Source organism: Anguilla rostrata, chromosome 14 (genome assembly GCF_018555375.3).
Source record: "Anguilla rostrata isolate EN2019 chromosome 14, ASM1855537v3, whole genome shotgun sequence".
In the NCBI taxonomy this organism is placed as follows: Eukaryota; Metazoa; Chordata; class Actinopteri; order Anguilliformes; family Anguillidae; genus Anguilla; species Anguilla rostrata.
In genome coordinates this window covers 20962475-20974164 of record NC_057946.1, presented here as the reverse complement: position 1 = coordinate 20974164, position 11690 = coordinate 20962475, and the positions used below count along the sequence as shown (strand labels likewise).

At 37.2% G+C, this 11690-nt stretch overlaps 1 protein-coding gene across 1 annotated transcript; it reads right to left on the bottom strand.

Moving 5' to 3' along the window:
* Window positions 1-5793: 5793 nt before the first annotated feature.
* Window positions 5794-10211, bottom strand: stbd1 (starch binding domain 1). Its single transcript, XM_064308433.1, has 2 exons — window positions 9659-10211; window positions 5794-8308 (listed from the first exon to the last, which is right to left on the bottom strand). Exons 1-2 carry the CDS (start codon window positions 9915-9917, stop codon window positions 6891-6893), a joined length of 1677 nt encoding a protein of 558 aa, XP_064164503.1. The 5' UTR covers window positions 9918-10211; the 3' UTR covers window positions 5794-6890.
* Between the last annotated feature and the right edge of the window lie 1479 nt (window positions 10212-11690).

The window sequence follows — 11690 nt, the reverse complement described above, 5'->3', positions numbered from 1 at the left end:
CATTCTGATATGACCAGCAAGGGTGGCAGCAGAGGGTATTTCAAAATGGCTGAACTCTTTACAAAAATTACTACATATTTCTTGTGGGTTCTAACTGTGAATATCAAACATCACCATTCAATGTCCAGTTCAATATCTAGTTAGTGAGCTGCCCACTTAAGAAATGTATAATGACCTTTAAAAGAGCAGAAGCATATTCTTTTTCAGGCTACAATGGAACTTATGATTTTAATTGAAAAAAGAGATATACTATACTGAAAAGTAAAACTTATCTTATTGGAGAGGAAGGAATTTGTCAACAAAAAAAAACTTATCTTAATATGTAACAAAGTTTGCATCTCCACAAGTAGTATTTTAAGGTAGTTAACATTCATTCAGAACTGCATCACAATGCAGTCATCCGTCCCAGAGCAGACATGCCTACATGAATAACAAATCCTACATTTTTGTATGTGCCCATATTAATTCTGAAGTTCTAAGAGGCATCATGTGACCACCAGAGCTGTTCACTTATATTACATGTGAATAGCAGGGTATACACCTCCCTGCTGCACAGATGGTCTGGTAGGGAGGAAAATTCCCAGGTAAATACATGTGATATTGGAAGACAGCAGTATAAAGGTGTTCAGGGACAGAACGCTGTCAGTGGACGCTTCCATTAAGTCTCCCAGGTCTAGGTACAATAATGGCAGAAGGGATCTCCCACTCTGGCCCTTGTCTGTGCAATAGCGCTGGGATCAGCTCAGAGGCACTAATTGAACTGTGTGGCCAGTGTGTGCATGCCTGTGCGCAATACCACTGTTTATCTGTTCCAAATGAAGATTGCAGTCTGGAAATATTTAGCAAGACTGAGTCAGTTTATCTGTTTTGTACACCTTGAACACTTTGACAGCTTTGCCGGGGTTTACATGCAGACAATATAAACAATAGTGGAAAACTCTAAATGCACAAACTCGAAATTGATTTTCTGAATATGTTGCGTACATGCATTGGAATCATACATTTTGCATGCATGCAAACAGCATATTCTAAACATAGAATGTCAAACCTCTATTCCCATGGTTTGACTTCTAAATAATGTACTTACATGGTGATTTCTTATTCAGAATTATTGGACATAAAACTAATGAAGGAACATGCACATAAACACTCATAGAAGTAATTCTCCCCCAAATTCAAAATGTAAATTTACTCTAAACAGTGTTTTTGAACATTAGGTTTCATGGCATTTTGGCAGCTTGTTTGGGTGATTGAATACCATTATTTTGGGTTTGTATAACTTAACAGTATTCATATAAACAAATTATGAGAATGGTAAATTTCCGCATAGAGTATGTTATATTATTATTAAATAATATATTATATTTAATAATAATATATTATTAAATGAATGAAAACACATCTACAGTTAAACAGAAATTAAAAGGTTTACATGCATCAACAGAAATACAGTATTTAAACCAATGGAAGTGGTGTTGATGGGCCAGCAGGGGGCAATCTTCCCTCTGGTAGAATGAACCACAATGCCCCAGTGACACAACCCAGGTCCTGACTCACTGTGGTCATTAAAGACCCCCTGACCCTCATCATAAAGTAGGGGGTTCCCCGGTGTCCTGGCTAAAATCCCAACCTCAACCTGAATCCTAACTGAGTTTATTTTGGTGAAACTTTTTGTCTCCTTCTTCACCTCAGCTGATGTGAGTGTTCTGGCACAAAATGGCTGTCGTACATCACCCAGGTGGGTGCTACACATTGGTGCTGGTTTGGAGAGTTCCCCTTCATCACTATAAAGCACTTTGAGCATCTGCAAAACGTGCTATATAAATGCAATGTTTCATTGATTCATTCAATTTGAGTAAAATGCTAATTTGTGAAGTGTTTGCAACCTCCCTTTATTTAAGGAACAAGAACATACAGTTTATATGCAAATGAAGTATGACATCTCTGTGAAGAAATATGTCCAGAGAATGAGAGAGTCATTGTAATTTGTTTTAGTTCTAGCATTAGCCACTTGGTAAAAAAAAAGGAAAAGCGTAGATTGTTGTGAAATAATACTAATTATATGAGACAGGAGATTGTCCATAACTGCACAATTTATGTAGCATAATCAAAGACCTGCCAAATTTGGCACAGCTAAATGAATTGGCATCAATTTGGCTATTGAGTGGTACTTATTTAAATCAACACACTTGCTAATCACATAAAATATCAAAATAGTTTCAGCTAATTGTAAATCAAAAGTAAGATTCCTGACCTGCATTGTTTCAATCCTACTGGTCTCCACAGACTTGTTGACTGAATTGTACCAGAACTAGTCTACTGATAATGTTCCACTGATTTACAGTGAGACTCCAGAAAGCTACTGACCAACATATGTAAATTGTCAAATAAATTTTTTTTTATTCAACTTATGTTGTTTACTAAAAAATCAATGCTAACTGGAATTGATCTTGTCAGAAAAAATTATGGTTTACAATTTTTTAAAAATAATTTAAAATGATTTTATATAGTTTATGTTTTGAAAATACCCCTTTCCCTCCTATTGGGGCGAATAGCAGTGTCCCTAAAATATTTTAAATGAGGACCAGATCTGACCAGAAATTTCTTGAAGCTTCCTTTCTGTTTGTTAGCTATCCCTATGAAGACTTTAGTGCTTATACACACGAGGAGGAAGAGGAGTAGCAAACATTAACAGGAGCACAGATAGACAACACAAACCACCCCCAGGGCTGCGGTGTCCAATTCTGTAGATATAAATCACTTCACGAATGAATGCCAGTTATCCAAATGGAATCCCTCATTTTCTTAATACTGTTTAATTAAATAATAATGTTTGACAACCTGGTGGTTACTATAACCTATGAACAGAGAAAACCAGGAGCAGACTGCCACTACAATCATGATGTCACATAGTCCCGAGTCAGGCGTTTCAGTGAGGTGTGACATCTTTCAGGGCTTTGTGAAAATAATGATGCAAAGAGCTTATCTCTGTATCTATTCTTTTCATGGAAGGAAGAGGAGATGAAGAGTTTAATTAAAAGGTCAATATCATTTACATTTACATTTACAATTTGCATCAGTATTACCTAGTCAGAATTTACGTGAATTATTATTTTATACATAGTTTCTTGTTGGCTTAATGCAAAATTATTTTAAAATCAAGTTAAACTATCATGCCTTTTAAACAGCCCAGAGAGGTTTTCTACTGTTGTCTATAATTAATAAAAGAGAGTAAAATATGAGATATGAAAACAATTTGAGTTTCTCACTTGGTGCCAATGGCTGAGTGTAGTCCTTCAGAAATAATATCAATGAGGCTGGTTTCAGAAATAAATAGTTAAATCCATTATTTATGGAAAAACTGATTCATGTCAACAGGCCATTTTTTCAACACCAATCCCTTCTAAATGAATCCACATTTTCCATCTATGGAAAAAACAAAATATTTCCTCTTCAGTGCAGGGCAGTGCATTACCTGCTGAGTCCAGGAGGTGGCAATGTTGACAAAGAAACTACTTAAAAGTTGAAGTGTTAAGTTTGTCCCATGTTTTGAGTTTGGATGAGCTGAGCCTGACATATTACTCTATTTTGCTCTAAGCAGTCTAGAGTCGGTGACAATGTTTACTTAAGAGTAAATTACATTGACACTGCAATTGAGAGGTGACCTCTGTTGTGCCATTGCAATTGCACATTCGCATTAGAAAAAATATTTTCCACCTATTCCATCGAATTCAATTCAATTCAACTTTATTGTAATTGTACATTGCACAGGTACAAGCACAATGAAAAGTTATCTTGTGATCTCCCAAGTACAGTGCAAATAAGAAGGTAAAAAGAGGTAGTAGTGCCAAAAACAACATATTAACAGTAAACAATATGAAGTAGTATAACTCCCTGAGTAGTGCAAAAGAGCATGTGGTGCAGTAGGCAGTGAAACACTGTGGAACAGCAGGGGTATGCAATAAATGTAATTTAAATGTATAAGAGGTATAAGGGTATACAATATAGGGTATACAATATGGATAATAATAAATATATGAAGGTATGAATATATATAAATATATATGAAGGTATAAATCAGTATATGCATATACAATATATATGTATAAAAAAATATGGAGGTATATAATCAGTAGTGCAAATCAGCAGTTGTGGGGGGGGGGGGGGGTTGTAGACCTCAATGATGGGGCAGAGCTAGTGATGAGTGGTAGAGTTCAGCAGGGTAACAGCCCTGGGGAAGAAGCTGTTTTTGAGCCTGGTCGTGCGAGCTCAAAAACAGCTTCTTCCCCAGGGCTGTTACCCTGCTGTTATCTATCCGTTATCTATATCCGCTTATTCCTGGCAGAAATTGCCCTAAGGTTTCAGCTGATCTACCCTTAGTAAAAAAAATAATGAAAACATTTTAAACTGTCATAATGAGATCAAACCTGTTTTGGCAGCACAACTCAGTTCGTGTTCTGGCAGAGCAAAGTTCACTGTAGATGGAACAACAATAGTATATTTCTAGACACCCTGAAAAGGGTTTGTTCATAATTTTGAATGGTAATATACCACCAGGCACAGCATATGTTGAAAAAAGCTATCTAGAATGTAAAACAAAAAAAAGAACACCAAAAACATTTCAGTATTGTGAATCCTGTTTTTGTGAGCATTTTGTTGTGACTTCCCAAATCTGATTCACCTTTTCTGTTTTATCTCTTCATTGCCTGACCTTAAAACTCACCCACTCACAGCTTAAATAAATGATTTACAAGAATGGTATTCTGCAATACTGCATTGGTGTGTGACAGACTCACACAATTCATGGCTTTCAAGTAAGAGAGAAAAGCTTATTAGAAGATGTTTAGACCTTAGGAAATGATGGCAAAAATGAATGAAATGGAACATACAGTACAATAGACCTGCTACAGTATATGAAGAATGGTCAGTAGTTTACAATTGTGATGAGTTTAATTCATCTGGAAAAAAAGGTTCACCATAAGAAATTTGATTGCCCCAGTATGGTTGTTTTATACACAACCAAAAACCAAAAGGTGTTTTTTATCTTCTAACTATGTGGCATTAATTTATACACACATAAAAATGCAGTACTATATATGTGAGCAAGGCAAATCAGATGAATTGGATTCACTGGCAAGAAAAAATTGGTTAACTGAGGTAACTACACGTCCTCTACAAAAAGTCTAATTTTCTGCATGTGACTGCTGAATTTTTTTCTTTTATTCCATCTTTTCTGTGATTAATAGAGATTTTAAGGAAAGAACAACGGTGGATGATTAATCCTTTATGACTGCTATGTCAGCCTAAATCTGCTATGTCAAGAACACCTTTCCTTTCCCAGCTGCTTCAAAGTTAAATCTGAAGGGAATAATTATATAGATATAATGGATATAATAATAACATGAATAATACCATGGATAACAGCATAATGAGCCTACAGACCCAAAGATTCATCAACTGGCTAGATAGTAACTTCCATTTAAAATAATGAACATTTTACCCTTAATTACTCATGTGCACATTTCATCTATAACAAAACAGAGTCCCTTTGGTATAATCAATATTTTTTTAAAAATCTTAAATCTGACTAGTGTATAAGGAAAACACTGTCTGGTGTGCAATGCAGAATGCTGCTAATCTAACTGAAAGACTAAATGGGAAACTGATTTTTGGGTAATCAACAGTTTAAAAGTTATCATTTCATCTCCCTTAATTCAAACCACCATGCCTCTGTTGCTTCAAACCATAAATACTACAGTAGTATGTATTTATATATAAACATGAGACAATGCATTAGGTTTCAAAGTGCATTTATTAAATGTATTTTTTGCCAAAATAAAAAGATATCTTCTTAAAGAAATTGCATATATATCCATTATCCAGAGATCTCTTTCAGATTTTTGCATCTTAACACAGAAAAAATGCTTATATCTATAATGAAAAATAGAGTAGTATTATGTAACTTTTTCCCTTTGCTTCAAAATGCCAGTGATTACAGATATTGATTATAAAATATATTTTAAAGAATAAAATAATACTAAATATGCATGCACATATTCCATGTTAAAATCAACAGCAGTGTATTTGGCAAAATAATTAAAGGATTACAAAGCTTAGCTGGCATTTAGCTGCCATGTTTAATGGCAAGGTCAAAAATAAAGAAGTGTCATAAAAATTGCATACCTTCTTGTTTATTATATTCAATGTTATATTGTGCTGGCCCAGTTATGGCTGATTTGTGGAAACAGCATACACAAATGCTCAAAACACTAATGCCAAATGTCCAAATGCAATGCTGTCATAGATATATAAACGCCATTATATACTATAGCTGGATGTTATTTGATCTAGATATGTTTAAATAAGGTCAATTATTTTGTATAGGAATAAGAATCAATGAGGACGCCAATTTGAAATATACTTGTGGACAGACAGACAGACAGACAGACAGATAGACAACGCATACTGAGCACTTAAAAAATGGAATTGTCCATACCGTAGACTATACATTTCAAAATAAATACAACAATTTTAAGAGGACAATTTTATATAATTCATTTACAAAAATATTCATGTTAATCATAGATATTTCTATACACAGTCCATTTAATATATAATTATTCATATGCTAAGTTACATGTAGTTCTATACATTATTGCTCATTGTGATAATGTACTGATTTATATTTGTTTGATTCCCATACTTAATACCATGCAAATTTCAAATAGCATAATAAGGGTTACAGCAGTAATTATTATTGCATTTGCCATAACAGCTGACTTGCCGAATACACAGGGGCAATGTGGCATTATGGACCATCGCCCACTTTGAGTAATGTGTAAGCGCTATAACTGCTTCATTGTGCTTTACATCAGTGAGATCCCTGATGATCAGGCACAGCCCCACCACTTGTGCAGGTGGATGACTTCTTCATAACCAGTCTGCAGCTGACGATTACTGCACTCTTCCCAGCGATGGATCCTTCCATTTTCCACCACCACAAACTTCCACTCCACATGACTGTCAGCAGGGAGGGCGACAGAATTGGCCCAGAAACCATCCTTAGCACTCCTGAGTGGGACAAACTTCTCCCAGTTTCCCAGTGCCTGCTGGTTCCCTGTCACAGCCAGGAGCTGCAAAGGAGAGTGGGTAATGTAGTGCACACAGAAGCTCACTGCAACTTTTTGGTGCATAGGCTGAACAGCTGCTGCCCTCTCAGCCGTGGGGTCTCCGTCGAACAAGGTGAAGGTGGCACCGGATTCCTTTGTAATGCTGATTTTTGCAAAGTTAGAATCAGCTGACTTCTGAAGGCACTGCTCTGCCGTCCCAACATCCCCCAAACCACCTGTGCCATTCAGAATTTTCCCAGATGAACAGATCATCTTATTCATTTCCACAGTGCTCCCATTCATCCACTCGTTGTAGTCCATGGTGGCTTCCATAATGTTTATCTCGGTTTTCTCATAGTTGTCCTCTGGGGGCTGGGTCATACTGCCGTCCCGGCTCTTCACCTTACTGTCAGATATTTCACCAGCAGCATTCACCTGAGATGGGTCGCTCAAAGGCTGATGACGGTCACTGTCACGCTCATGGAGACAGTTGAGGAGTCCGTGGTAATGAAAGTTGCTCAGATGTTCACAGTGTTCACGCAGATGTTGATAGTCAGTCAGAATTTCCTGATGGCTTTTCACAGTTGTCTCCATGACATTTATCTCTGTTATTCTACAGGTCTCCTCCAGCTGGCAGTTCCTCTTGCTGTCTATATGTATCTTTTCCTGGAACATCGAACTGTCACCTACACTGTTTAACAAATCATTCTGTTGGCTGCTGCATCGGTGATCATTGTTATCCAGATAATCATGCCTATTTTTTATGGATTGTTCCATGATGCTTAACCTCATCTTCTCAGATTTCAGGTCAGGCAGGCTGCTCAAATTTGAATACAGGAACTCGGCCTTCTTTTCTGTCTCTATGTCATGATCAAAATGGTCAAGAAGAGACTCCATATTGTCACAAACATGTTTATGCAGATTTCTTTCTACTTCTGTATTGCTTGCAGGTACCTTAAGAGACTTTTGGTTCTCAGAAGCAAGTTCTTTGACTTTGTGTTTCAGAGGGATGTCCCAGCATGCCTTCACATTGTCATGAGACTCAGGAACAGCTTTTGTCTGATACTCTCCAATAACAGTCCAGGTGAGCTCATCAAGTGCTCCATCACAGAGACCAGGATCATGTGGCAATGAAACAACTCCACCACGTTCCCCAATACTATTGTCCTGGGCTTTGGATACATCTTCGCTTAGGTTCTCTGAAAATGAAAAATTTCACATCAAAATGGGATACATCATCTACCATATTATTTACTGTAAGTATCCACTGTCGAAAAATGTAATGTCTGCCTGCATCAAGTACTGGCTTTTATATCAACCTAACATACTCACATTTTCATAAAGGTCAGTTATTTTTCCCAATACTAAAAAAACAGGTTCTTTTCTAATGTTTCAGTACATTGCTTTCATTCCAGCTTTTACTATGGGGCTATGGGGCTAAAAGGAAAACACTAATTTCTATTTGATTACACATCCGTGCTTTTTCTTGTACAGTACGTAATGTCTATGTGCCAATATGATTGGCCCCTTGACTGGGACTAAAATGACTGTGGCTAAAAAGATGGAACATCTTTAGTTTACGAACACCAAAGTGATTTCCCAATAGTGATTCCCTATAGTGACAAAGTGAACTACAAGATATTCTTCAGGTTGAGTTCTGTTAGTAGAAGGAGGGGACATAAATGGAAATTAGCAAAAGGTAAATTCCGTACAGACACTATGAGGAATGTTTTCATGCAGAGAGTGGCCAATGTGTGGAATAGCCTGCCAGGTCATGTAGTATAGGCAGAAACTCTCGGGATTTTCAAGACCAGACCTGATATGATGTTAGATACTATTTGGTCTGTCGGTAATCAGGGCACTAGGTACAATTTAGTCAGGAAAATTACGAGCATTGCTGGGCTGAATGGCCTGTTCTCGTCATTATGTTATGTTTCTCTTGGCCAGGTCTCTCTTGAAAAAGAGATTTCTAATCTCAATGAGACTAATCTGGTTAAATAAAGGTTAAATAAAAAATAAATAAAATCAAATGTTATGTTGTTTCCCGTATGAGCGCTTTACATTTAACATTATCTGATTTGTCTGTATTTCAGCCCTGTCCTGGTACATCCAGTCCCTTCTCACTGTACACCTGGCACATTTAACCGACACTGCTTGGTGCCGCCTAAAAGTTGGCAGACGCACCCATTCTGCGGTCATTGGAAACAGTAGGTCAATATTTGATTGTAAAAATGACGCCCATTACAAACATGTTTACGTTAATACGCCTATTCGAATAGCCTATACCCTACTGCATGATCAAAAAATGTGAGTTCATTACAATAATCATTTCTTCCTCTATCAATTCTATAGCGCATTGTTTTGCCTAAAATGTCATGTTTTCCTGAGCAAAATAAAACGATACCCGAAAGGAGTATTTTCTTATCCAGTGACACATCAGTGATAAAATGCCCACGATGACTTTGACTCGGCCGAAACAATGTAGCGATTAGGCTATGTGTTTAAAATGAAAACAGATACAAAAATACCTTTTACACTAGGCTACGTACCTGTTGACTCAGTGTGGCAAATTCGTTCTTCTTTGATTGTCGTTTTCTCAACTTCCCTCACTTCTGTCTCTACGGAATTTTCATCCTTTTTCCTTCTTTGACCCCTCATAGTTCTATGTAGGACGATGAACAAAGCCCACACAGATAACATCACAATAATCCCCAAAGCCATCGCTGGCTCGTACCTTCCAAACATACAAAAAAACGAATGAGCATCCCGCTCATCCAACGCGATCGGTTTACTTTGCTCGCTGGTCATCGTTATTTACCGGCAAGAACAGGCTCGATAAATTATCTGGTTCACTGTAGTGCTCCTTTGATCGCGCTGTGATCCTCTCTCGGTCTCCGGACGGAATGACCCCTTGTTGCAGCACAAGTAATATCACTCTCCGCAATCAGGTGAGCTCACTGCCAATTGGATAACTGTATCGCAGAGGTCCCGCTGCAGCACCTAAACACAAGCCGCGAGAATAAATAGTAGACAGCAAGTGAACAGGCAGTAGGCAACAGCAACGTTGTCACAATCATGTTACAACTTGTAATTACGCTTCGTAATCGTAGCAATTTGACAGATTGTGTTCATGAGTATTTCAACCGTGTCTGTCGAGGAATATGGAATTACACTGAAACAGCACGGTTTCGCTACGGGTTCCACGCCAATAATAGGCTACAGCATTCAAGTGGGAAGGTTTTTTCTTCAAATGAATGGTTAGGCTACGGTATATTTCATACATTGACAATGCATAATGCATGAAATGTACCGTATTATACTGTATTATGCTCGCCTCGCTCTATGTCGCAGTAAAATACACATGTACCATTCAAACGTACAAGGGCGTCCTCCGACTCAGACACACGTTTTTTTTTATTTTTTTTACAGAAGCTACAGAAAAGGGATGAGCTCATTTAGAACATTATCTAGTTTGTCCTTGGCTGATGGCTCAGTATGATAAAACGATGACTCTGGAAAAGAGGCCATATTTTATTAAATCACTGACACAATACCACCCCTCCTCTCTCTCTCTCTCTCTCTCTCTTTCAACCTCTCCCCCTCTGTTCCAGTCATATTTGACATTTAGCCTGACTTTATTCTGGTAAAGTCAGTGCACAGTAAAGCAAACTGAAGTAGTTATGAGAATAATTAACAATTTAATCTCTGTATGTAAGTCTAAATTTCTGTAAAATTGTAAGAACACCCCATGCAATTTTGAGAGATTAACTAATTGAGCAGTGAAAACATTTAATAGCCTAATGTTTTAACAGCAGTTTGTTTATGGAGTTTTTCTCATGGTATTACACCTATATGCAGGCTGCTGGGGAGAATGCACAGCCAGCTCTTGTTTGCAAAGTCTGACCTGCCAGAAAAAAAGTTCCAGCGTGCAAAAATATTGCAGCACGTGAAGCTGTCCTGAACCAATATAACTCATGAAAAAAACAGTAATATTCCTCTAGAATAAAGACAGACACGAATAAAGTACAAAACAAACCTGTGATCTCTAATGGAGGAATAAAATGCACAACTGTTGTGTTTTTAAAAAATAATTTTATTGATTTATTTTTATTAATTTGTATCTGGGAAACAAAAAAGTGTTTAACAAAATAATGCTGAGGAATTATACGCTTATAGCAAGTACTCAGAACAAGCATTACTTGAAGAAAAGTATAATGGCATCCCTGACGGAAGATAACGGGTTAGCTGTTGATGCTAAGCAAGCAGGACTGTGATACACAGTTAACGTGCATTGAAACAGCATTCCTGTGAGCCTAAAAAATAAATGAAACCAGAACTATGAAGTTTCAGAAGTGAAAGATGCTGTCATTTATGTCATAAATGCATGTTATGATGCTGTCATTTTGAAACGTAAATGTCAAACATTTATGTTTCAAAACGCTATTTATAAGGGAGGTTGTGACAGTACGGGTGCTGGGACCCAGGCGCAGAGTGGGGGAAGGAAAACACGAAACTCAAAAAGGGAAAATTAACAAAGATTTTACTAACACAAAAAGGCAAACACACACAGGGAACAGGCAA